The sequence below is a fragment of the Sorex fumeus genome, unplaced genomic scaffold (genome assembly GCF_029834395.1).
Source record: "Sorex fumeus unplaced genomic scaffold, SorFum_2.1 ptg000014l, whole genome shotgun sequence".
Classification (NCBI taxonomy): Eukaryota; Metazoa; Chordata; class Mammalia; order Eulipotyphla; family Soricidae; genus Sorex; species Sorex fumeus.
Window position 1 is genome coordinate 36,704,516 of NW_026606071.1, and position 27,086 is coordinate 36,731,601.

Genomic DNA, 27,086 nt, shown 5'->3' on the forward strand with positions numbered 1-27,086 from the left:
CTTGAGGCCCTGGGACCAAGCCCACAAGCTACAGGCCAGGAGGGTGGGGTCCCACGCAGGCTTGATGGAGAATGAAGTGATACAGAGAGGGCCTTTCGGGGTGTGGAGGTGCACAGGCGCTCCCCATGGCGGGGCCCATGAATCAGCCCTGCTGGGTTCCTTTCCGTTTGTAGTAGAGGCGGCGATGATTGGCCTCTGGTGCCCGTGACATTGCCCATGCGTGGCTTTATCCTACGCCACTGAGCCGTGTCCCCCTCCCCTCCCCCCCCCAGCAGAACTGTGTGTGAACCTGCTCTCACTCGGGGGCTCTGGCCTCTGCCTGAGCCACCGTCCCGGACCACCAGCAGCCCCCGAGTGGCACTCGCCTCCCACCTCCGTGTGGCTGGCCCCTGGTGCTGAGAGCTGGCTTAGGAAAGCCAGACAGTGTGGCCCAACAGGTGGAACCGGGTGTTCAGGCCTTGCTTATGGCTGACCCAGGTGTGATCCACAGAGGGTCTCCCCGAGCCCCGTTGGGTCACACCCCGGAGCACAGAGCCAAGGGTAAGCCGAGACACCCCCCTCCCCCAAAACGAAAGGAAAAATGGGAGCTAAAAGCCAGAGTATAGAGGTTGGTGTGAGAGCACGCAGGAACCCCCCCCCCTCCCCCAAGCACTACTGGGTGTCACCCCAGCCCTGAATGCAGGGGTCAGAAGCCGATGTTCCAGGCAGAGCGAGGCCTTGTCTTCCCAGAGCCGCATCTTCCGATAAAGAAAATCGGAGGCAAGGAGCTGGGGACAGGTTCGATCCCCGGGTTTGATTCCCCAGCGCTTCCCCGGGGCGGGCCCCCCCAAAACCCAGAGCCGTCCAAAGTTGAATTCTAACACAAAACTTTATTATACTTCTAGATAGGTCCTGGTACGGGATGACCTTAGAACCAAGCACTTAATAGAGAAGCCCCAGTCACACGGCAGGCCGCTCTGCTTCCACCTGCCGTGCCCGGCATCGGCGGCAGGCCCCGCGTCTCATCCCCGAGGCACTTGGTGTCACAGAGAAAGCAGTGGCTGGCTGGGGGGGCAGGCGAGGCGGGGTGCTCCTGAAACTGAAAGGACCCTTCCCGGGCCAGCAGAAACTCCCATGGCCCCTCAGGAGCTCAGCCCAGAGGGGGCACCCCGATCCCCGCCCCCCAGTCCTCTTCCCTGCCGCCTCCCCTGTCTCTTGCTCTGCATCACTTCCTGTCCCTACCTGGGAGCCAGCCTGTGGCCCCTGAGCACAGGAAGTCAGCGGGTTTCTTGCACCAGAGACCCCAGGGGCGCCCAGGGAGGCCCCAGGCAGCTCGGGATCACGGGGACCACCGGGGAAAGTGCCGCTGTGCTCTTGCCCCCCCCCCCCCCCCCCCCCCCCGCCCAGAGTAGAAAGGACTGAAGCAGGGAGCAGGGGAGACCGGGCTATGGCCAGGGTCCATCCAAGTGCTCCAGCCCTGGCCTCAGCGGGAGTGTGTGTGGAGGGGGGGGGGGGTTGTGGCACCACCCCAAGTCACTTCTCCACCCTTTCGACTCCAGCACAATAGGCGCCCCCCATCACCTCAGCCGTGCCCGCGTGCCCCAGAGGCTATATAGCCCACAGTGAGCTGGAGAGCAGGGGGAGGGGGAGGGGCAGAGTCACTGTGGGGCGGGACAGAGAGGTCAAGGGTGGCAGGTCCCCCTCTCCCCATCCAAGAAGAGCCCGAGCAGGGGATGCGGCAGCCCAGGTCGCGGGGTGCTGGCTAGTTCCGGTCCCCCACCAGCTGCAGCACGAAGGTGAAGATGTAGATGATGTCGGTGTAGATCTGCAGGGCGCCCGTGATGTAGTCCTCGGGGCTGATGGTGTGCTTCCGGTTGCCCAGCACCAGCTGCGTGTCGTACGCCAGGAACTGGGAGCACAGGGTGGGTGGGTAGAGGGGGTGTGTGAGGGGAACGTGGGGCTCGGTGGAGCTGGAGACTCCCCACCCACCCACCCACTTCCCCACAGCACCCAGAGGGCCCCACTCACCAGCGTGAAACAGATGGCGCCCAGAGCCGCGTAGAGCATGTGCAGCCAGTAAACCTGGGGTGGGGTGGGACAGACAGCAGGCCTGGGTGACCCCGCCAAGCAGGGGGACCCCCTCTGGCGCCTCAGAAACAGACAGGCCACATCTGGCCAGTCGCGCCGGCGAAGGAGCAGAGCAGAGCAGGGCGCCTACACGCGGTCCTTACCTCTTCTGGGAACGGACCCAGCCCCGCCCCCTCCCAACCCAGGTGTTTCAACTCAGGCGTCCCCCCGGGTCCTGCCCTAGGGCAGGGCCAGCCCAAGGCCCAGGGGTTTCCTGGTCCTCCGGTCCACTTCTCCCTCCCTGCTTCAAGGCTGCCCGCAGCCCTGGGGCCTCCTGGCGATGGGAATGAAAGGGGCGTTGGGGGCCCGAGAGATCAGGACTGCAAGTCTTGCGTGTGGCCAGCCCTTGGTTTGACCCCTCCCCCACCTCATGGTCTCCCAGGTGGCCCGGAGAGCAACCCCTGAGCACTTCTGGGCACAGACCAAACTGACCCCTGAGCACTGCTGGGCACAAACCAAACTCCTCCACCACCACCACCACCTCATGGTCTCCCAGGTGGCCCAGAGAGTGACCCCTGAGCACTGCTGGGCACATACCAAACTCCCCCTGCCCACCAGCGCAAAGGGGAAATGAGACACTGATCCCCAGCGTAGCCCAAACCCCGCCTAGCAGAGGGCGGTGGGACTCAGTGACCCCCAGAGTGCCTGCCACCCCAGCCCATCTATCTTGCTGGTCCTCTCACTGGCCTGGGGCTCCAGCTGTCGGGGTGCCCGGCTCCCTCCCCAGGGAATGCCACGGAGTGACAGGCCCAGCTTTCAGCCCCCAGCACCCCTGGGCACGGGCTAGAGTGGCAGGGACCCTGGGGGGGGGCACCAACCCCCTTTTCAGCACCCCAGGGAACACTCACATATTTGAAGGCCAGGACAATGGCAGTGACGATGCCCGTCACCATCATCACAATGCCCAGGACACAGAAAAGACCTGTGCACGAGGTGAAGTCCACCTGCAAGAAGGGAGGGACAGGTCAGGGGCCCAGCCCTGGAAGTTAGCCCTGAGGTGGCACCAGAGGGTCAGGCCGGGAAAGCCCTCCCAGCGGAGAGGGAGGGACAGACAGACAGAGTGTGTGTGTGTGTGTGTGTGTGTGTGTGTATACCTATGTGTGTGGTTTGTGTGTATGTAGTAAGTGTGTGTCTTTGTCTCTGACTCTGTGTGTATGTCTTGTGTGTGCTTGTCTGTATGTGTGTGGTGTTTATGACTGTACACACCTATGTGTGTGTCTTTGTGTGTGGTGTGTGTCTATGTGCTTGTCAGTGTATGTGTGTGTGTGTGTATGCGCCTGTCTGTGTAGGTGTGTGTGTGGTATCTGGGGGGGGATCTGTGCATTGTGTGTATGTGTCTGGTGTGTGTCTGTGTGCTTGTTGGGGTGTGTGTGTGTGTGCGTGTATGTGCCTCTCTGTGTAGGTGTGTCTGTGTGGTGGGTGTCTAAGTTTGGTGTGTGCTGTGTCTTTCTGTCTCTTTTTTTTTTTTACTGACTCACCGTGAGATACAGTTACAAGCTTTCATGTTTGAATTTCAGTCATACAGTGATCAGTCTCTGTGTCTCTATGCTTGTCATATGTGGTGTCTGTTTCTGTGCTTTTCTGTGTGTGTGTGTGCATGCCTGTCTCTGTGTGTGCTCGTATGTGGTGTTTCTGTGTCTCCGTGCTTATCTGTGTGTGTGTGTGTGTGTGTGCCTGTCTGTGTGTGTCTGTGTGTTCTTATATGTGGTATTTCTGTGTCTCCCTGCTTCTGTGTGTCGTCTATGTAGATGTGTCTATGGTGTGTCCATGTCTCGCCGCTTGTGTGTGCTTTGTGTGTGTGTGCGCGCATGCGCCTATCTGTGTAGGTGTGTCTGTGTATGCTTGTGTGTGGTGTGTCCATGGGGGTCTGGGGGGGTCCGGGGAGGGGCGCCCTCACCTTGGTCTGGAAGCAGAAGATGGTGACTGAAATGGACACGACGGCAGTGATGATCATGGCGATGATGACAGCCTTGGTGTTGTGCATGCTGGGGGTGGGGGATGCAGGCAGAGGCATTAGTGCCCTGAGACCTCCCCAGGCCCCCCCTACCCCCCCACCCCCGCCTCTCCACACAGGCTGGTACCTGGATATGGTGCCCGTCATGAAGCCCATGGCAAGCGTCTGCAGGGGGGACAGACTCGAGTGAGCCGTGGGACAGGGTGGGGCCACACCCAGCTGTGGGGGTTCCCCCCCCTAGGGCCCCCAGCCCCCCACCCCCATGCCTCGGCTCCCCAGGACTCACAAAGATTGCCAGCAGGATGATGTTCCAGGGGAAACGGCGTCTGAGGAGAGAGACGGCACTCAGGGCAGAAGCTCTGGCCCTGGGCCTGGACCCAGTGGCAGGGGAGAGGGCAGCCTCTGCTGTCCCCCTCCAGGGTTCAGTGCAGGCTGTGGGCAGCTCCGCCCTGGGCTCCTGTGTGACCCCCAGGAGGCCACTCACCCTCTCTGAACCTCGACCAGGCCCTTTGCTCAGTGCTGCAGGAACTGCATCTGTCTTGGGCCAGAGCATCACTCCAGCGGGGTTGGGGTGGGGGGGGAAACCTGCCTTGCACACAGTGAGCTGGGGCTCGATCCCCGTATCCCAGAGGACCCCTGAACCCCCCTGAGTGCAGAGCCAGGAGTAACACCCCTGAGCACTGTCGGGGTGGCCCAAAAGCAAAACGAAAAAGCACTGCCGAACCCAAGTGCAGGGTACTTGTGTGGGGGGCCTTGCCTGCCTTGTCCCCATCTCCTTCTGGGCAGCTGCCCCTGGGAATCCCGTGGGGTGTCACGCGCCCCACACCCACCCCTGCCACTGTCGCGAAGACTCACCTGGGCCCCTGGCAGCAGGCGAGGGTCAGGTAGGTGGCCATGAAGACAGCGCTGGGGGGGAGGGGGAGAGAGAGAGAAAAAGGGGCTGTGGGGAGGTGGGAAAGGACAGTGCCCTGCAGACACACTGACCACCGGAGCATGGAGCCATTGTTCCCCACCCGCCCCCGCCCCTCTCACGGGATCACAGCAGCTCAGGACCTGGGGCCTGTGGGGCTGCACCCCCTCCCGCCAGCCAGGTGCACTCACTAGGACGCGTAGTACACGGCCACGTTGCGTCTCACGAACTCGCTGACCGGCCTCCTGGGGAGGGACGGGGGGACAGGAGAGGGGTCACACCAGGGCCTGCACCCCAGCTGTCCCGTCTCCCTTAGAGGACAAGCTCCCCCCACAACCCCCTACCCCCCAGCCGGGGACTCACACAAAGGTGAAGATGGCAATGATGCCCACGGTCACCAGGAGCTGCACCGAGATGATGGTGTAGACCTGGAACACAGGCGCAGGGACGCGGGTCACACCCGCTGCCTCCCCCACCCCAGTTAGCCCCCCACCCCCACCTCAAGGCCTGGGCTCACCTTGCGGATGAAGGTGTGTCTGACCTTCCGGTCGTCCCACTCGCCAGGCCCGAAGCTGTCACTCACGGCTCGCTCCCCATCATAGCCAGGGCCTGGGGACACACAGCAGGGGGCCCTGCTCAGGGCTGCAGCTGGCTCCCTCCGGCCACCAGCTGGCTCCCTCCGGCCACCCTGGGCCTCACGCTGCCTCCGCAGGAAGTGGGGGCCCAGCCCTGTTCCGAGTGTGAGTTGCCAATGCTGGCCCCCTGCCGGGGGTCCCAGCCAGAGAGGAAGCCGTAAGCCAGGTAATCAGAGTAGGCCCCCCCCAAGCAGTCTCAGTCTCAGGCCTCGGGCTGGGTGGGGGGGGAGGTGACCAGTGACCAGTGTCCACATGGCAGGACTCAGGGTTCCCCAAAGCTGCCTAAACCCACATGTATCCCCTCCCCTCCATCTCATCTTTTTCTTCTTCTTTTTTTTTTTTTTTTTTTTTTGCTTTTTGGGTCACACCGGGCAGTGCTCAGGGGTTCCTCCTGGCTCTGCACTCAGGAATCACTCCTGGTGGTGTTCAGGGGGACCATATGGGATGCTGGGAATCGAACCCGGGTCAGCCACGTGCAAGGCAAACGCCCTCCCCGCTGTGCTATGCTATAGCCCTCTCTCTGTTTGCTTTTGTTTGGGGCCATACCCAGTGGTGCTCAGGGGACCCTAAGGGGGGGCTGTCCTGTGGCTCAGACCCCCCATCCCCTTTCTTGACGCCCAGGGCCAGCGTCTGGCTCAGGTAAGGCTTCTCTCTGCCACGTAGACCCAGGCCCTCACAGCCACACCGAGGACCACGGGGCACTTGCGGAAAGCAGCGACCCCACCCCCAGAGGAGCTGCCCTGCACCCACTTCTCAGTGCTCGCTGTCCAAGGCCACGCTAAGGGGGCGGGAGAGGGGGGGTGCAGCAGCTCCTGAGTTAGGTCAGAGGCATCTGAGCTGGCTTAGTCACCCTCTCATCTGCCCGATGGGGGGAAGGGAGCTTGGGGGGCGGGGAGACAGGAGGGGGCGTGGCCTTGCCGGATACAGGAAGGCTGGCACATGATTTGGCGGTGGGCAGCAGGAAGGAAGGGAGCCAGAGAGACACGACAGGGGTGAAGGCACTGACCACTGGCCGTGCATGCGGCCAACCCCTGGCTCAATCCCCAGCACCACGAGGGGCCACTCCGAGGAACAGAGCCCGGCGGAGGAGGTCAGAGAGACAGGACAGTGGGTGGAGCATAAGTGCCTTGCGGGCGGCCAGCCCGGCTTCAGGCCCCGGCGTCCCCTGGGCACCGCCAGCGCTGATTCTTGAGCCGCAGAGCCAGGAGTCAGCCCTGAACGCCGCCAGGTGTGGCCCAAAAGCAAAACCCACAGAGCCAGGAAGTCCCTGGCCCTGCCCCACCCCCAAAGGTGTGGTTCAAACTCCCCACCCCCCCCCCCAAAAAAAAGGAAGGTAATAAAGATAAGGAACTAGAAGGTGAGATTCAGAGAGATGACAAGGACCGTGAGAAGGGAAGAGAGAGAGAGAAGCCCAGGGGTCAACCTTGGTTCCCCCACCCACCCCACCTCGCCCCTCCCCTCCCTCTCCCTTCCCACCCCGGACTCACCGAAGTTCATGGGCATCGGGTGGATGGGGGGCATCGGCTGCGGGTAGCCCGCGGGGTGGCCATAGCCAGGCTGTGGGTAGGCGGGGTAAGCCGGGTAGCCGGCTGGGGGCGCCGACGGCTGCCCGTAGCCCCCCGGGGGTGGGGCGCCGGGGTACAGGGGGTTCCGGTCCTCATACGGAGGCGGGGCGCTGGGCTTGGACATGGTCGCTCAGGAGTCGAGGGACGTCCCCAGCTGCTGGGACCTGGAACGGGAGTCGAGAAGAGAGGGTGAGAGTGGCCGGTGCTGTGTGGAGAGGGGACCCCGCCCTTCTCTGCCCATCCCCGCCCCCAGGACCCCAGGCCCTGCAGCGTCACACTGCAGGCTATTGGAAGATCACCTGGGGGGACTTCCCCTGCCCACTTGGGCCCTGGCACAGACCAAAGCACTCCTTGGTACTCGCCCCCACCCTACGAAAGTCAGCGCCTCCAGCGAGCCAGGGGAAGGCCCGGTGACCTCACAGACGCCCCCGTGACTCATGGGGCCACACGGGGCCAGCCCTGCCCTGACCCAACGGCAGCCACGGCAGCCACGGGCCCAGGCAGGCAGCACCGCGGAGGCTGGGGCAGGGCGTGCCTAGAGGCCGGGCCAGTGGGTGACAGCCACCGACACAGGCCGGCTGGAGACAGGACTTTCCGGTTCCTTCCACAGAGCCCAGCCAGAGAGGCGGGTGACTGCGAGTGGCCAAGACTGCTCGCTCACTCCTTGGAAGGGAGGCCTGTCAGGACAGGAGCAGCCCCTGGGAGGGGCGAGGCAAGCCTCAGGCCCCAGGTATCTGCTCTGCCGCTCCTCAGCGGCAGGGGAGTCCCCCCCGCCCCACAGGATCTGGGCAGTAAGGAGGGCTGAGGGGCCGGAGGAAACCCAGTGAGAGCTGGAGGGGACCTCGGGGTGATAGGGCCCGATTGAGATGTTGGGAGGAACCAGGAGGCATGAGCCCCGGGTGGCAGGAGGCCTGGGGCGCCGGCTGGGCTGGTGCCCACCCTACCAGGTCACGTCCCTTTATTTTTTATTAATTTAATTATTATTATTATTTGCTTTTTGGGTCACACCCAACAATGCACAGGGTTCCTCCTGGCTCTGCACTCAGGAATTACCCCTGGCAGTGCTCGGGGACCATATGGGATGCTGGGAATCAAACCCGGGTCAGCCGCGTGCAAGGCAAACGTTCTACACACTGTGCTATCTCTCCAGCCCCAGTTTTCTTTTTTTTTTTTTTTTTTGCTTTTTGGGTCATACCCGGCAATGCACAGGGTTCCTCCTGGCTCTGCATTCAGGAATTACCCCTGGCGGTGCTCAGGGAACCATATGGGATGCTGGGAATCGAACCTGGGTCAGCCGTGTGCAAAGCAAAAACGCCCTCCCCCCTGTACTACTGCTCCAGCCCTCAGGTCACAACCCTTTAGCCCTTTCCGCCAAACCAGTGTCCTCTGGGCCTGTTGTACCCCCTAGCCCCAAGTGGCCAGAGCCAAGTTCCCCAAGGGGCCCTGATCAGACGAGGCCTTGAGGGGCCAGAGCCATAGCACGTGCGGTTCCACAGCACTGACTGCGGTTCCATCCCTGAGCACTGCCCGGTGTACCCCCCCCCAAACCAAAAAGATGAAATTGAAAAACCCCGAGAGTCCGGGTCCCCCCCCTCTAATCCAGGTCAGTGGACACCTCGAGCCTTTGCTGGGAGAGACGCGGGCAGCAGAGGGATCAGATACAAGCTGGCCGCGGTCCTGCTGGCTGGGTCGGAGGGGACGCGGGCGGGCTCAGGTGACCCACAGGCTCCAGGCAGGGCGGTCCGACAAAGCCCATCCCCCTCCCCCCTTGTCCGTGTGGGCCAGGACATGAGCAAAGACTTGGCCGTGGGCAGCCAGCGCTGGGGAAGGGGGCGGTGATGGTCCCCCACAGGACACCCCTCCACCCCCGCGAGGTGAGAGGGAGACGGTTTGGGACTTGGGGCCTGGACCACAGTTCAGGGGTCGAGCATTTGCCTCAGGCGTGTGGGGGTCGCAGGCTCACAGCCCCACATTCGAGCCCCCGTGTCTCCACCCCAAAAATAAAAGTTTTGGGCTGATGTCATGAAAAACTGGGGCTGGAGTGATAGTACAGTGGGTAGGGCGCTAGCCTTGCACACGGCCAACCCAGTTTGATCTCCCGCATCCTATAGGGTCCCCTGAGCCACATCAGGAGTGATCCCTGAGTGCCGAGTTTGGAGTAACCCCCAAGCATCGCTGGGTGTGCCCCCCCCCCCACCAAATTAACATAATATGAGACCAGAGAGATAGTACAGAAGATAGGGCTCTTGCCTGGCACGTGACTGACCCAAATTCCATCCCTGAGGCCCCATGTGTTCCCCAAAGTAAAATAAAATGGGTGCATATCCTTAGGAGACTGTGAGAAGAGGCCAGAGAGAAAACACAGTGGTTAGGTGCCTGTCTGCATGTGGCTGGCTCTGGCTCAATCCCCCAGCCCTGCAGAGGGTCTATAAGCACTTTCAGAGTAATAACCCTGAGCACTGCTGGGTGTGCCCCCCTCCAAACACACAACACACACACACACACACACACACACACGTGAGAAAAACACATCAGAAGCTGCTGTTTTTCTCTCTAGGACCCAAGTCCCCTCCCAACAGCCCTCTTTTAGGTCTCTTAGGGAGTGACTCTGGCTTTCAGGAAAGGGCACATGGCCCCTTTAAGGGTTCCTGGCAGAGGACTGGCCCACAGCCTGCCTGTAGGAGCCCCAGGTTTCTAGCACCCCAAAGAGAAATTCAGGGGATGCTCACGGATGCCATCTCAGCCACCCGCTGGGGGCCTCCCTCCCCCCCCCCAGGCCCACGCCAGGCCACCGAACAGGAGTGTCCTGCGGGCGGCTCCAGGGTGGAGCGGTCAGCTGAGCTCTGAGCTCATGTCCGGCTGGAGGTGGCCGGCCCGCCCTCCTTCCAACAGGTCCTTCCAACAGGTCCCCCGCAGACCCCCGCTGCAGACAGGGTGCTGACTCACAGGCGCCCTCTGCCCCTCTTTGGCTGGGTTTCCTCAGGAGTCAGCCCAGCACAACGCCGGGTCACAGTCCAGTTCCGGGGACTGTGCTAGTCTCAGTGCTGGGCACTGGGGTGCTGGGTCCCCAGGGGCGTGGTATTCATGTCATCCCTGTGGCATATGGAGAAATCCCGGGGCTGGCAGGAGAGTACGGGGATCTGGGGCCTTGGCACTGAACCCTCAGCCCTGCTGGGTGGAGTGCCTCCCCCCAGAGTCCCCTGAGTATGGCTTGGAGAACAACCGCCCCCCCCAAAAAAAATTTTTTTAAAGAAGAAGCAGAGACAGATATCACTGTCACTATCCTCCCGTTGTTCATCGATTTGCTCGTGTGGGCCCAGTAACGTCTCCATCGTAAGACTTGTTGTTACTGTGTTTGGCATATTGAATATGTCACGGGTAGCTTGCCGGGGTCTCCGAGAGGGGCAGAGGAATCGAACCCGGCTCGGCCGGGCCAGCTGTGCGCAAGGCAAACACCCTACCACTGTGCTATCGCTCCAGCCCAGAGACAGATATAAAGATGCTTAATTATCCCGAGTGCAGCGGGGTCAGGCCAGCCTGCAAACCTGCTTCCTCTAGTCTCCGCTGACCCCTCGTCAGGACACTCCCACCGCTCAGCTTCTCATCACCCCGACTTCCCTCCTAAGGTCCTCTGGCAAAGGAAGGACCCGTGAACAAAGGCTGGGGGGTCATCAGGCACCCCATTCTCCAGCCCAGGGTCACGCCCAGGAGGAGAGGGCAGTAGGCACAGCTGTCAGGACCAAGAGAGAGCACAGAGGGAAGGGCACTTGCCTGGCATGGAGCCAACCTGTGTTCGATCCCCGACACCCGCTATGGTCCCCTGAGCCCCGCCAGGAGCTAGCCCTGAGAACTTATCCGGTACGCCCCCCCCCAAAAAAAATTTTTTTTTAAATCAGGTGAAGGGGGCTGGAGTGATAGTACAGTGGGTAGGGCATTTGCGGCCAACCCCGGTTCAATCCCGGGCACCCCCATATGGTCCCCCAAGCCCCGCCAAGGAGTGATTCCTGAGTTGAGTGCAGAGCCAGGAGGAACCCCATGAGCATCGCCAGGTAGACCCAAAAAAAGCAAATAAGTAAAAATCAGTTGAGGGCTTCCCGGGGGATGCGGAGGCTGTCGCGCAGGGAGGAGGGGTGGCTGTCCTGGGGCTGGGGGCCAGGGACCCTGCCCCAACTGTCAGTGCAGAGGTTGAGGGGAGCCACGGCTGGGCTCAGCCGCTGTCTGGGAGCCTGGGGGAAGGCCGTGCGCCCTGGCAGTTCAGAGCTGCTCTCTGGCCACTGCCCAGGCCACAGGAGTGCCCTGGCCAGGCGCAGCGGGGATGGATAAAAGGTGGGAGTGGAGAGAGCAGAGCAGGACAGGAAGGAGGGGAGCCGGCGCGAGTGGACCAGGAACTGGGGCATCGGGCTTCACTGGGAGCTCTGGGGGCTGACCATCGCCAGGGGACCCAAGGGCCTCCAAGCCTCACTGCCGGAAACTGGGAGGTCAGGGGACACTGGAGGCATTCATGAGGCGTTCATTCAGAGACAAGCCGTCCCCTGCAGACAGCCCCAAGCTTTTCTGTTTCGGTTTGGTTTTGGTTTGGAGGCCACACCCAGAGATGCTCAGGGGTTACTCAGCCTGGCTCTACACGCATGAATTAGTCCTGGCGATGCTCTGTGTGGGGGAACCCTGGCCTTACCTGCTGCGTTACCGCTGCAGCCCCCAGGCAGCCCAGATCTGGACAGCCAGCTTGGCTTCTCCCTGCTGCCGACATGTGCCTCGGAGCACTGGAGCACAGGCTTTGCATGTGGGGGCCCCAGGTCTGGTCCCCGGCACCGCCTGGTTCCCCTAAACCCTCCCCGAATGATGCCCCCAGATGCACCACTTGGAGATTAGCCACTCAACCACACCTGGGTGTGGCCAAAAGAAAATCCATTAAAAAAAAAAAACACCGCAAGCCCCACCCGAGTTTGATCCCAAGCAGCCCTTATGGTTTCCCAAGCCCTGCCAGGGATAATCCCCCTGCTCAGAGCCAGGAATATAGCGAGCACTGCCAGGTGTGGCCTCAAAACAAAAACGCCTCCAGGGCCTGAGAGATAGTGCAGCACAGAGAGGCACTTGCCTGGTACAAATCCACCACACTGAGTTTCCCTAAGCCGCGCCCACCAGGAGGGACCCCTGATCCCTCCCAGTGGGGCGTCCTGGCCCTGCCAGGGACTGAAGTTCACTTCTCCCCCCTCCCCGTGCCCCCCTCCTTCAATAAGGGCCCCAGCCCATCACGGTCATGGCGTGGGGTTTCCAGAGGCAGTGTGGGGGAAGCCCCGTGGGGGGCACGCGAGGGTTAAGGCTCTGGAATCCGCCCTTCAGCGGGGGCGGGGCGGGAAGGAGCCACTGCTGACTGGCCGGGCGGGCGCAGCCTGTCCTCCTGCCTGCCCTCCTCCCTGCCAGGAACCCGTGCCCAGATACGCAGGGCCAGAATGGAAAGAATCGCTCAGAGGGCGCATCCAGGAAACCCCACCCCGCCAGCCAGACGCAAGAGGCTCCTCCCTGCACCCTCCACCCCCACCCTGCTTCCGCACACCCTCAAAAACACTTAAGCAGTCCGCCCGCCCCCCCACCCTTTTCTCCCTCCCCACTCTCTGAGACAGCAGACAGAGCGGCAGAGATCTGCCGCCCGACAGCGCCTGGGCAAGGGCCCCGTCCACTGTGGCACCCACAGCAGCACCCAGGGGCACTTCCCCACACACACACATACACAACACACACAACACACACCCTTCTCCAGTCCCAGCCTCAAGGCTCAGAGCACTTTGCTATGGGCCCAAAATGCTGGACACATCCTCTGGCCACCCACAGATAAGAAACCCAGAGCAGGGCCACACACACACACACACACACACACACACACACACACACACACCCTTCAGATAAAACCCGGAGCAGGGCAACACACACACACACACACACACATCCTTCTCCAGTCCCTGCCTCAAGGCTCAGAGCACTTCTTTGCTATGGACCCTACATGCCGGACACATCCTCTGGCCACCCACAGATAAGAAACTGGGAGCAGGGCGAGAGTTCCGGCCCAGGCTGGGCCAGCCCTGGGGTCACTCAGCTCAGGCCCTGCCAACAGTTCAGGGCCTGCGGCTCCCTGCAGCCTGCTCAGGAAGAGAAGCTTCTGGCAACCCCTAGAAACGCCCCTTCTCCCCCCCCCGCCCCCGCTCCCCACTCTTCCTCAGACCCTTGGGTCCCCCAGGGCAGCACAGCCACAGCACCCCTGCACCCTCCTCTGTGGGCCCATCCCCCGCTCCTCCCTCCTGCCTCTCCAGCAGAGCTCAGGGTGGAGACCTTGGAACAGGGGCCAGAGAGATAGCACGGCAGGTGGCACGCTGGCCCTGGCATGGGGCCCAGATGGTGCCCCTGTGCCATGCCGGGAGTGATCCCTGAGCACTGCTGGGTGTGCCTCCCCCCCCAAACAAACAAAAGATTAAAAAACTGGTGGAGGGGCCAGAGGGATAGTACAGTGGGTAGGGCGCCTTCCCAGGTTTGATCTCCGGCATCCGATATGGTCCCCCAAAATGTGAAAAACTGCTGGACAAGGCCCCTGGCCGTCCCCGCAGTGGACAGGAGGCCAGGAAGGGCCTGTGGATAGAGCAGTGAGGACCGTCCCGACCACCGGCCATCAGGGCCCCTCTGACCCTCCCAGCCCCACCACCCAGGTGCCGGTACTCCCCACCCTACTGACCAGAAACCCAGACCTAGCCCCCGCCCCAGCAGGAGCTGTGGCTGGAACACGTGGTTATGGGAGAAACCCCTGAGCGCTGCCCCCACCCCCAGGTCAGCCACCCTGCAGAGCGGTCCACACCACCCCACGCTCGGGCCAGAGCCCAAGGTCAGCAGGCAGGAGGGTAGGCTCGGCCCCCCACCTCGCTTCTCTAGATGGATTCAGTTCTCTCATCTGTGAAATGGGTACCCAGGACCAAGCGGTCCGAACCCACTCCAGCTGGCCCGGGAGTGGAGCAACCGCCGACTAGAAGTCTCCAGTGACCTGCCTCCGCCAGGAACTGACGCAGCCCCAGGACTGTTGTGAAACTGGTCAGAGGACGTGGGCAGGGCCACGGGCAAGACGGCCTGTGACTCCGCTCTCCCCACACAGCCAAGTTCTGTCACTAGGAGGAAGGACTGTTCCCAGAAACCGGGGGAGACAGCTGGAACCAGGCAGCCTGGCATCCCCAGGACAAAGCACACAGCCTCGGGCGGGGGAGTCCGTCCCCCAGCTCGTCCTGAGCTCCGCCAGGAGTGGCCCAAAGCAGCAGCAACAATTTTTTTTTTAACCTAAATTTGAGGGCTGGCACGATAGCACAGCGGGTAGGGTGTTAGTCTTGCACACGGCCGACCTGGGTTCGATTCTTCCACCCCTCTTGGAGAGCCCGGCAAGCTACCAAAAGTATCTGGCCCGCACAGCAAAGCCTGGCAAGCTCCCCGTGACGTATTCAATATGCCAAACACAGTAACAACAAGTCTCACAATTTGTTGGGAGATGTTACTGGTGCCTGTTCGAGCGAATCGAACGACGGGAGGACAGTGCTACAGTGCTACCTATATTTGAGCTGGAGGGCTGGAGCCATAGAGCAGCAGGAAAAGAGCCTTTTCGCCTTGCACACGGCCAACCTGAATTCGATCCCCGGCATCCCATATGGTCCCCCGAGCAGTGCCAGGAGTAATTCCTGAGTGCAGAGTCAGGAGTAACTCCTGAGCATCGCCGGATGTGACCCAAAAAGCAACCAATCAATCAGTTTGGGCTGGAGAGATAGTACAGCTAGTATTTGCCTTGCACGACCCAGGGTCTATCCCCGGCATCCCACGTGGTCCCCCAGGCCCACCAAGAGTGACTCCTGAAGGAAGAACCAGAGGTAACTCCTGAGCATTGCCAGGTGTGGCCCCAAAACTTTAAAAATAAAATTATTTGGGGGCTGGAGCGATAACACAGCGGGTAGGGCATTTGCCTTGCACGCGGCCGACCCGGGTTCGATTCCCAGCATCCCATATGGTCCCCCGAGCACCGCCAGGAATAATTCCTGAGTGCAGAGCCAGGTGTAACCCCTGTGCATCGCCGGGTGTGACCCAAAAAGCAAAAAAGTAAATAAAAGTTAAATTCAAAACCAATCTTGGGGCCAGGGGGGATGGCTCTAAGGGCCAGAATGCACACTTTGCATGTAGAAAGTTCCACATGCCCCTCCCCACTCAAGAAACTCCGGGATAACCCTGGGGACCTCCAGGCACCTTTGGGGTGTCTCTGGTGAGCCCCAGCACCCCTGGGGTATGCGGTGTGGATCTGAGCACAGCCCTCCAGCTGAGTGGCTGCATAGGACAAGACGGGCGCCCTGGCCCCCTAAGCATTGCCTGGAAGATGCCCCCAAAAGAACAGCTCCAGGGGCCAGAGAGAAAGCACAGAGGTGCGTCGCTCACCTTACACACAGCAGACCCAGCACCCCATATGGTCCCCAGCACCGCGGATGGTCCCCTGAACCCGCAGGACTGATCCCTGAGTGCAGAGCCAGGAGCAAGCCCTGGGCACCACTGGGTGTGGCCCAGACACAAACAAACAAAAGCACTAACACCAAATCACAGAGCACAGCTTCAGGAAGTGTTGAAAGAGAAACTCTGGACATGGGTAGATCTGGAGAAGAATCCATCCCCCCTTTCTCTGGGTAAGTCTAGAGAACAACAATCCCTCGCCCCTTTCTCTAACTCGAGAACAATCCATGCCCCCTTTCGGAAATCCACGAGGCACAGAGTCCCGCAGCGAGCAAACACGCCCAAGACTTGAATCCGGGTATCCCGTCATCGTCACACTTCCTTAACCTGAAACATTTTTATCAGGACACACCTCATAAATATCAAGGCTGGGCATTAAAACTAATCCAGGCCACAGTGCCTCAGCCAGACCCAACCCTGGGAGTGACTCATGGCCTCAGCGCCCCGTATCCGAAACCCCTCACCTGGCCCCCAGAGCATGGTGGGACAGACCGACGTCGGCCACTAACCAAGCTGAATCCCTGCCCCGTGCCCCCGCCCCCCCCCCCACCGTGAGGGTCCTTTCTCGCCTCAGCCAGCCTCAGTTATATCCTCTCCCTTGGGACTTCTGGCCAAGGGCTAGGGGACGGCTCCGGCTAGCACAGGACCCGGAAGCCGGCATGCCCTGACATCATCATCTCTCGTGGGAGAAACACGAAGCATGATTGATGCTGGGAGGAAAGGTCTGTCCCTTCTTCCTCTCAGAGAAGGGGTGGCCAGCACCCTCCAGGCTCCTGCTGGGCAGTGCCAGGATCACTGGGGGGTGGGGGTGGGGGGCTGGTTTCTACTTCAAAACGAAACACAGATGTTTTGTTGGCAATGGGAGGCTGGCTACTCTTAGCTCTGTGCTCTGTTTTGGTTCTGGTTTATTTTGTTTTTTTGGGGGGGCCACACCCAGCAGTGCTGGGGGGTTACTCCTGGCTCTGTGCCCACTCTCCAGGCAGTGCCCAGGATCCTACAGGGGTGCAAGGCCAGCCCTGGACCCCTGTACTATCCCTCGGACCCCTCTTGGGTTCCTGTGTTTGACTTCCTAAGCAGAGCCGGGGGTCCTTCCTCGTGGACTCAGGCAGCTGGGCTGGGGTGTTCAGCGTAAGTTCCAAGGATGCTCAGGGCTCACCTGGGATACCCCAACAGTGCTCTGGGTGGGAGGGAGGCTCCAGGGTCATACCCGGCAGTGCTCAGGGCTACCCCCAGCAGTGCTCCAGGAACCAGGCAGTGTCCGGGGCAGAACTGGGGTTGGCATACCCTAAACCCCTGTACTATCTCTTGCCATCCCCACCCCACAGGTTTTGATCTAGCATCCTGCGGCCAGGGCCCGGAGGCTTTCTGTCAAGGTCACCCACTGCATAGTGTCGCCTACAGAATATTCCAGAAAGCCCACTTCAGAGTTAGTTGGCTGTGCTGGCCATCCACCCAGTTTGCTGGACACGCGTCCCCCGCTGCCTGAGGGACGGCAGGGAGAGGTGGGGGGTGTGCATAGAGCTGAGAGGGCCGGTTTCAGGTGAAGGCCAGGGGAAGCAGGCTGGTCAGAGGCGGCTATTATCCCCGCGGCGGCCTGCCCACAACGCAGGTGGACCCCATCATTACCCCCCTCCCCCCACTCTCTGTATCTCAGTCTTTTACAAGCGAAGCGCTGAGCTCACAGCCTGGCCCCAGACAGTGAGAACAGTCTCGGCCCCCCCCCCCCCCCATCCCTGGACACACTTCTGAGCTGGCACACGAGGGAGAGGTGGGGAGGAGGCCCCTGGCCCTGAGTTGATGGGGGGTGGGGGGGGTCTCCCTCCCCACTGGCCACCGGACAAACCAGCCAGGCCAAAGGCGCGGCCGCCGGCAGCTCTGAAACCAAAGCTCACTCGCGGGGCAGATGAATATTTCAGAGCCGCCGAGAACTGGACACCCCGGGACCTTCCGTGACATCTGGTGCGGCCCAGGCCCCAGGCCGGCCCGGGAGAGCGTCAGGGAACCCCCCCCCCAGCCCCCGCGGTGGGGCGTGGGCCCACCCCCACCAAGTGGAGGCAGGAGGGGGTTCCTCCAATCCCATGCACCTGTCTACACCCGCCCGGGACACCCTCCCCGCCCCCACCCCCGCCCCCGGCGCCCGCGCCCCGGGCACCGCCGCGCCGAGCCTGGCACCGGGGACACGCCCGGCGCCGATCCCCGAGACCCCCCCAGCCCCACTCCGGGGGTGTTAAGGGGTGGGTTGGGGAGGGGGAGTCGGCTCCCGAGGCCCAGCCGGGCGCCGCTCGCTCGCCCCGTCCGGGAAAGGCCGACAGAAGGACACCAGGTCCCCGCGCTGGGACACGGCCCCCCCCCCCCCAGCCGCGCGCCCCCCGCTGCCCCCCGCGGGCCGCGCTGTCCCGTCCCCCTCCACCCCCCCACCCCCCACCCCGTGGCTTGCCTGGCCGCTGCGAGGTCGCGCGCGCGCTCCGGGGTCGGGGCTGGGCGAGTCCGCACGCCGCGCCTGGCCAGTCTGAGCTGAGCGTCCGCGCCCCGCCCCGGCCCGGCCCGGCCGCCGCCTGCCGGGGGCGGGGCCTCGGACGGCCGCCAGGGGGCGCTGCGGGGAGGGAGGGCGCCCGGCCGGGCCCACCCAGGTTCGATCCCCGGCCCCGCCGGCCGGGTGTGGCTCCTACCCCTCCACACCCCACCTTCCCCCACGAAAGAAAAACGAAAAAGAGAGAGAGAAGCACCAAAATGCCGAAATCACTGCTTTCTAAACCCCACCACCACCACCAGGCGCCAGGAAGGAATCGCTTCCTTTGGGTGTGTCCTGGGAGGGTGATGTTGGAAGAGGATTTTTTTTTTTAAGCTGGTTTTTGTTGGGGGCCACAGGAGGCAATGCTCAGGGCTCTGTGCTCCTGAGCACAGATCGCCCTGGCGGTGGTGTTGGGGATGTGGGGGGGGGGGGGCAGGGGACCCTGTCGGATGCAGGGCGCAAGGCAAACGCCCTACCTGCTGTACTGTCCATCCCTGGAAGATGATTTTGGCTTGCAGCTTTTTTGTTTAGCATTTTACCAGGAACTTTTTTTTTCCCTTATCACCAAATATTCCTCAAAAGCATATTTATTTTCCTTTGAGGCTTTCTAGGATTTTATGTGTGTGTGTGTAATGTATGTATAGATGTGTGTATATAAAAATACATTTTCAAATGTAAATATCACAAATCCACAAATCATCCTGTTAATCGTCGATTGCCTCGAGCAGGCCCCAGTAACGTCTCCTTCATCCTAGCCCTGAGATTATATTCAAGGCTCTATAGAAGAATGAAACCCATCATTGTTACTGGTATTTGGCATATTGGGTATGCCACGGGGAGTTTGCCAGACTCTGCCGTGTGGGCAGGCTACATTCGGTAGCCTGCCAGTTTGTCCAAAGTAGGAATGAGATATATATAAATGTAAATATATATTAATATATTTATGAGAGATATATAAATGTAAACATATATTAATATAATTATTATACATTGAAATAATTATAGAGTTAATAAAAAGTTAATAAGTTTCAGGCAGAGGCCCAACAGATAGGACAATGGGGAGGGTGTTTGCCTTGCACAAAGCCCACCTGGGTTAGATCCCGGCATCCCATCTGGCCCCCAACCCAGCACTGCCAGGAGTGGTTTCTGAGCCCAGAACCAGGAGTCAGTCCTGACACTGCCCCAGGTGTGGCCTCAAAGCCTAAATAAATAAAAACAAGTTTCAGGCATACAGTGTTCCAACACCAGTCCCTTCACCACTTCCACCAATATCCCCAGGTCCCCTCTGTCCCCCAGCCGGCCTCTGTGGCAAGCATTTCTCCCCTCTCAGATTGTCCAACTGAGCCTGAGCTATGGTCCAGCAGGGAGGATGTTTGCCTTGCATGCTTCGGACCCAGGTTCGATTCCCGGCATCCCATATGGTCCCCCAGCACTGCCAGGAGTGATTCCTGAGTGCATGAGCCAGGAGGAACCCCTGAGCATCGCCGGGTGTGACCCAGAAAGCAAAAAAAAAAAAAAAAAGAAGACGAAGAAGAAGTACACAGGAGCTTTCTAGGTTTTATTCTGTGGCTTGGCTGGTCTTTGGGTTTGGTTTCCTTGGAAGGAACCCACCCCCACCCCCTGGTCTTCTCCTCCCTGCTAAGCCCTCAGCTCCCCTCCCCTCTTCCCTCCCTCCTCCCCCTTCCCTCCCTCCTCCCCCTTCCCTCCCTCCTCCCCCTTCCCTCCCTCCTCCCCTCTTCCCAGAGCTTTGTTCCGACTCTGTGGCCTTAAAAGGTCATCTCCAGACCTTAAATCACTATCACATAACTAGGCTGATTAATTCAATCAGTTTCCTACCAGAGGAATTTTAGATTGTTTCCCTTGTGTGACTTAGACAGAAACCTGGGCCAGAGCGATAGTGCCAGTGGGTGGGGAACGTGCCCTGCAGACCTAGGGTCTGTCGCGGACACCCACGTGGTTCCCCTGCCCCCCAAGCCCTGCCACAGTTGATCCCCCTTCTGGCACAGAGCCAGAAGGAAGCCCTAAGTATCACTGGGTATGGCTTCAAAGGAAAAAACAAAAAAAAATTTTTTTTTTAATTTTAATTAGACATATTAGGGCCACAGCACAGCAAGGAAGGTGCTTGCTTTGCACCTAGGTTCAATTCCTAGAACCCCATATGGTCGGTCCCCTAAGTCCCGCCAGACTTGATCCCTGAGCATAGAGCCTGGAGTTAAGTTCTGAGCACCTCCAGGTGTGGCCCAAAAATAAAATTAGAAAAAAAAAAGAGAGGGGGATCAGAGAGATAGTACAACGGGTAGGGCTTGCACACAGCCCAGGCATCTTATAGTCCCCCGTGCACTGCCAGGCGTAATTCCTGAGTGCAGAGCCAGGAATCCCCGAGCACAGCCAGGAGTAATTCCTGAGCATTGCTAGGTGTGCCCCCAAAAACAATAAATAAAAATTTTAAATGAGCAAATAAAATTAGACCTAAACCCATGGAGCATCCTCGTGCACTTGATGTCTCTTTGTTCAAGGACCCAGGAGCTACTCCCAGCCTGGTGCTCACAGGCAATCACTCTGCCCCAGGGGCTCAAACCTGGGGCTGGAGCAACAGCACAGCAGGTAGGACGTTTGCCTTGCACGTGGCCAACCCGGGTTTGATTCCCAGCATCCCACATGGTCCCCTGAGCACCGCCAGAGGTAATTCCTGAGTGCAGAGCCAGGAGTGGCATCCTGTGCATCACTGGGTGTGACCCAAAAAGCAAAAAAAAAAAAAAATTCCTGAGTGCAGAACCAGAAGTAACTCCTGTGTATCGCCAGGTGTGACCCCCCCCCCCAAAAAAAAAGCAAAAAAAAAAAAACAAACAAACCCTGGGCCTTCCAGCTTTCAAAGCACGCTCCAGGTCCCCAGCACCGCAGAGGGTCCCTTGAGCCCTGGCAGGAAGGAGCAAGCCCTGAGCACCACACTCCTCCTCCAGGTGTAGACATGGAATCTAGATCTTGTGTCTTCAGGAGCAAAGGCCTTCATTCTATCTGAAGTCAAGTCAACCAGAAAGGCAGGAGAAGATGCTTGGCACTGGGAGAGATGCTCACTGTTTCAGCGCACCTTTGGGGCTCCGCCCACCGGGACCCTCACACTCGGCGCGCACACCTCCCCGGCTCTTCCTCTGCGCAGGCTCACGGAGAAGCGTTCTCCAAGCCCGGTTCACCAACCAGGAAGTGGGCATCCTGGCCAGAGCTCGCAAAGTCGCTGTTCTTTCTGTCCCTCACACCAGGAGGGGAGGGAAGAGGTGTGTGTCAGGGCCTGGATGAATGGTTGCTGGCTGGCGGTGCTTATCTTGTGTTAATAGCTCTGACCCTGCACCAGCTTTCACCACGGCCTGTTGACTTTCCCGGTCCCAGTTTGAAGGGAGAGGTGGGAGGAGGGGGCGGTGGACTTGACAAAACACAGCTCAAAAGGAATGCAGCCTGACCGGCCTGCTTCACTCTTACACCTGCACACCCACACATGTCCTGCTTGCATGGATGGACAGTTACAACCGAGGTCTATCGGTGCTTTTTTTTTTTCTTTTTGGGTCACACCTGGCGATGCTCAGGGGTTACTCCTGGCTCTGCACTCAGGAGAGTTACTCCTCGCGGTGCTCAGGGGACCATATGGGATGCTGGGAATTGAACCCGGGTCGGTCGCGTGCAAGGCAAACGCCCTACCCGCTGTGCTATCTCTCCAGCCCCTATCGTTGCTTTTTTTTTTCTTTTTGGGGTCACACCCAGCGATGCTCAGGGGTTTCTCCTGGCTCTGCACTCAGGAATCACTTGGCGGTGCTTGGGGGACCACATGGGATGCCGGGGATCGAACCCAGGTCGGCACGTGCAAGGCAAGTGCCCTACCCGCGGTGCTATCACTCCGGCCCTATTGGTGCTTTTTGACCTTTCCAGCCCTGGGGACTGGCACCAATGGGGGAAGAAACCCCGGGCTAGACAACAAAGCCGGCCAGAACGCAGCCTTGCCCCGACTCAGCACTTTCCATTGCTGTCTCCAGGGCCCATCTAGATCTTTCCCTGAGCAAGACTGGAAAGAGAGTTCCCCGACGGAGCCAGAAGCTTCTTGGCACGTGGGGTATAAGTGAAAGCAGAGTGCCAGCCAGGGAGACTGGGGTGCCACTTAGCCTAGTGTGTATTTCAGGCCTGTTAAAATTAGGTGGTGTCTGTGTGTTTGTTTGGATGTTAACCCAGCAGCGCGAGGTGGCTAGTTCTAACCCCAGATGCACGGGGATCAAACTCTGGATCTCTCTCTCTCTCTGTGACCCATAAATAAAAATGCTTTTTACATTGCTTCCTCCCCACAACCCCCCCCCCACGCCACCGAGCTGGAGAAGCAGGACAGGGGGTAGGGTCCTTGTGGTCCACCTGGGTTCGATTCCCAGCACCACATTTGACCACCCACCAGGAGGGATCCCTAAGCACAGCCAGGTGGGTCCCAAGAAATGAAAACCATTTTCTAAATAAAATCCCTCGGACTTCACACTATGGATGTTGATTTGCATAGATAACACAGTATTTATGGGTTTATGGGTTGGTGGTCGGTCACACCCAGCTGTACCCAGGGCTTCCTTTTGGCTCCTTGCTCAAGGGTCACTTCTAGTGGGGCTCAGGGGACAGACTGTGCATGCTGCCAGGAATTGAACCCGAGTCGGCCGTGTGCAAGGCAAGTGCCTTCCCTTCTGTCCTGTCTCTCCTGTCCCAAGACAGATTGCACTTATTGATTTATGGATTTATGTTGGCTTTTTGGGTCACTCCCGGAGATGCTCAGGGGTTATTCCTGGTTCTCCACTCAGGAGTCACTCCTGGAGGTGGTGGGGAGACCATATGAGATCAAATGGCTTTTTTTTTCTCTTTTTGGATCACACCGGGCAATGCACAGGGATTACTCCTGGCTCTTGCACTCAGGAATTACTCCTGGCGGTGCTCAGGGGACCATATGGGATGCTGGGAATTGAACCGGGTCAGCCGCGTGCAAGGCAAATGCCCTACCCGCTGTGCTATGGCTCCAGCCCCATAGTTCAGTTCTTAAGGACCCCGACAGACCTCACTGCAGTGAGCTGCCCCCTTTCCCCTCCCAGGAGAGCTTGCTGGAGAATGAATTGCTCTACCCAAGGCATGGAATGGTTCTCAGAGGTTGAGCATGGACCTCGCCTGTATGGGACCCTGGATTCTATCCCAGCGGTTCAAAGGGCTGGAGCATAGACAAAGCAAGGTGCAAGGGGGAGCCCTAGGTTTGACCTGGCTCCACAGGGTCCCCTGAGCCCCTTCCCCCAAACAAAGCTCCTCTCAGTGCCAGCCACGGCCCAGCCAGAAGACAAACTGCCGAGCCCTGCCAGGGCTTTTCATGCTTGTGATGGTTCTTCCCCAAGTGTCCTGCATGTTCTAGAAGTGACCGAAGGGTGCGGTTCATGCCTAATTCAATCAGCTTAATTAATGACTGGATAAAGAGCAGGACTCCTATATTATAGTCACTGTCACTGTCACTGTCCTCCCGTTCATTATTCATCGATTTGCTCGAGCGGGCCCAGTAACATTGTGAGATTTGTTACTGTGTTTGGCTTATCAAATACATCACGGGGAGCTTGCCAGGCTTTGCCGTGTGGGCGAGATACTCTCAGGAGCTTGCCGGGCTCTCTGAGAGGGGCAGAGGAAAAAAAAAATAGAAGTGACAGAAAGGTGTCCACAAAGGTTGGTTGGTTGGTTGGTTTGGGGGCCACACACCCACTTATGCTCAGGGATTACTTCTGATTCTATGCTCACAGGTCCTTTTGGTGGGGCTCAGGGTACCAGGAATTGAACTCAAGTCATCTACGTGCAAGGCAAGCGCCCTACCTGTGGTACTATCTCTCCAGCCCCTCTGCAGAGATGGTTTTTTGCCACCAGCCATTCCCGAGGCTTCACATCTGCTCCCCAGTGACTGGGGGATGTGGGGGGCCCCCACATTCAAACCCCCCCCCCCCCCCGTTCAGACTCACTTCTGATGGCAGAGGTGTGGCATGGGAAGAGACTTTATCCCTGTCAGTCTGTCCTAATCTCCACCCTTCACCCACTGGGTTTCAGGCCCTTGTCTTCAAGGCACAGAATAAACAGAATTTCCGGAGAAGACAGATAATGAAACCAAAGGGTACTTCTTCAGGAACTAGGAGAGGGTGGGGCCAGAGCGCTCACTTAGCCTGGGGGTGCTCTGACACTGGAGAACCCCACAAAATTAAAGGAAGGAGTGTCACGAACACAGTTGAGATGGGGGGGGGGGGGCGTCCCAGGTTGGAGCACTCTTTGGGAGCTGCTTTGGGAGGCTGGTTTTATACTTGGGTTGTGTTTTACCCAAGCTGCCTGAACTTGGGCTGAGGAGTCATTGCTAGGGAAATGTCCCCGGAGGACTGTTAGTGGAGGAGGGGTGGTGTCCCCTCAGTGTTTATTTCTCCTGGTGGGGTTTGGGGGACCATGAGGTGAACTGGGATCAAATCTGGGCCCCTGGGGCCCGAGTAGTAGTAGGTAGTGTGCTTGATTTGCGCACAGCTGACCTGGGTTTGATTCCCAGCATACCATATGGTCCCCTGAGCACTGCCAGGAGTACTTTCTGAGCACAGAGCCAGGAGTAATCCTTAAACATTGCTGAATGCCTCAAAACAGGCAAACACACCAGATAAAACGTGAGCTTCTGGGGCTGGAGCCATAGTACAGCGGGTAGGGTGTTTGCCTTGCACGTGGTGAACCCCAGCATCCCATATGGTCCCCTGAGTAATGCCAGGAGTAATTCCTGAGTGTAAAACCAGTGTGACCCCGCCCCCCGCCCCCCCCCCCCAAAAACCGTGGGCTTCTACATGCAAAGCCTATGTCCATCCCATCGAACCATCTCCCTGGCCTCCCTTTGTCTTACCCAGGCATCTGTCATTCCTGCCACCAAGGATCCCCACCCAGGGGCGGATTCAGTCCTGAGCCAGAGGCAGAGCAACCCTTTCCACACTAGAGCCCTATCACGCTAGATACTATAATCAAATCAGTGTACACTTGAAGCAGATGGGCCCGTCGCCAGTGTCTGGGCCGCGCCTTGGACCCTTGTACATCATTCGTCATATCACCCCAGTGCCCGGTCCAGACTGACGTCCTGGTCCTGTGCCGGTGACGCGCTGTGTCCGGCAGAAGTGCTTCTAGCCCTAGAGCTGCGGCTGGAACCATCCTCCGAGTCCCCCAGCAGGGTCTGCAGGGCTCTGTGGCCTGGCACCCTCTGAGGTGCAGTGTCCCAGCAGCTTCCTGCCCCCCTCAGCTTCTGTTAATCTCAGGCCAGTGCACCAGGCAACATCCCAGCTGTCCTTGCCATCTCTCCGGGCCTTGTTGAGAGGGCGGAGAGACTGTCCAGCTGGGGGCTTCCTCTTATCTCTCCCATCCCCAGCCGTCCCATTTACCTATTTTTTGTTTGTTTGGGGGCCCCTGGCTCTGCACTCAAGAATCACTCCGGGTGGTGCTGGGAGATTATAGGATGCTTTTAGAGATCGAACCTGGGGCAGCCGTGTGCAAGTCATGCGCCCTAGCCACTGTACTATCCCTCCAGTCCCCATTCCCTATTTTGATTGGCTGGCTTTTCGATGGGCGAGATCTGAGTAACCAATGAATGAACAAGCTCACCAGGTGCCCCGCCCCTCTCCTCCCCTCTGTCATTGGGATAAAAAAAAAGGTTCTTTGTATCTGTGGGGTCCTAGCTGAGGGGTGTGAGGTCAGGAAGACTGTTCTGAGGACCCTGATTTGGTTGAGGGGACAGAAGGAAGGTGATCTGGGTGGAGGAAAGTGCCCCCGGCCCTCTGTCCAGTCCCCTCAAACAGCAGGTATGAGGGGGAGGGTAGGAAGTGGGGTGAGCAGGGCCAGGAGTGGAGCCTTCACCCCCCGGGTGATGGGGGGGCCCACACAGAGCCCACGGGATGGAGCAGAAGGGGTGAGAGGCTTGGCCGGGCCCAGGGCAAAGGCTGAGAGTTTCAGCCAAAAAGCCTGCTTCAAAATTCCAATTTGAACTTGAGACAAACAAACAAATAGTATGGGTGTGTTTTGTTTTGTTTTGTTGTTTTGATTTTAGAGGGCCACACCAGCAGTGCTCAGAGGTCACTTCTGCTAGGATTCGAGGCATCCTGCAAGGTGCCAGGGGGTCAGACCAGAGTCGTCCTGGAGCAAGGCAAGCGCCTTCTCTGCTGGGGGGTGGGGGAGGCGGGTCACCCCACCCAAAGGTGAGAGGAGAGGGGGCTGACTCCTGGCTCTGCACTCAGTAATTACTCCTAGAGTTGCTCGGGGGACCCTCTGGGATGCTGGCGATCGAACCCAGGTCTCCGGGGACAAGGCAGAAGCCCTACCGGATGTACTGGCACTTCAGCCCGTCCTTTGCATTAATAATCCTTGTTGTCCCATTCCATGTTTGGAAACACACAGACTAAAAAAAGCACCCCTGGCTTATCAGAGGCTGGAATTTCAGGAGCATTGTGTTTTTCCCACAGCCCAGCCTGGGAGGAAGTGGGTGGGGGAATGAAAGGCATCAGGCTGGGCTATTTTAGGAATGAAGTAGGAGAGGGCGCCTGGGAGGGCATTCGGGGTCTCCAGGTAGAGTGTGAAGGGAGAGGGGGAGGAGGGGTTGCAGAACTGGAATGGAGAACTTTAATTTTTTTCTTTTTTTTTTTGTCTGTAATTTGGGGCGCCCCACCCAGAGGTGCTCAGGGCTGACTCCTGGCTCTATACTCAGGAATCACACCAGACAGTGCTCGGGGAACCCTGAGCACTGGGATGCCGGGCATCCAACCTGGGCATCGAACACGGGCATCGAACATAGGTGGCTGCGGGCTCCAGCGCTCTACCTGTTGTACTATGGCTCTGTTCCCTGGCA

General features: G+C 59.3%; 2 protein-coding genes across 2 annotated transcripts in view; one reads left to right on the plus strand and one right to left on the minus strand.

The window, feature by feature from the left end:
• The window catches only part of PNKD (PNKD metallo-beta-lactamase domain containing), a 90,572-nt gene that overhangs the window by 2,966 nt on the left and 60,520 nt on the right, over positions 1 to 27,086 (plus strand). The window lies entirely within an intron of this gene.
• TMBIM1 (transmembrane BAX inhibitor motif containing 1) lies at positions 850 to 18,189 on the minus strand. Its single transcript, XM_056111629.1, has 12 exons — positions 18,125 to 18,189; positions 7,093 to 7,334; positions 5,488 to 5,579; positions 5,334 to 5,398; positions 5,162 to 5,215; positions 4,916 to 4,966; positions 4,347 to 4,386; positions 4,188 to 4,225; positions 4,004 to 4,091; positions 2,955 to 3,050; positions 2,008 to 2,061; positions 850 to 1,888 (listed from the first exon to the last, which is right to left on the minus strand). The coding sequence occupies exons 2-12, from the start codon at positions 7,292 to 7,294 to the stop codon at positions 1,742 to 1,744; spliced, it is 927 nt and encodes a 308-aa protein (XP_055967604.1). The 5' UTR covers positions 7,295 to 7,334; positions 18,125 to 18,189; the 3' UTR covers positions 850 to 1,741.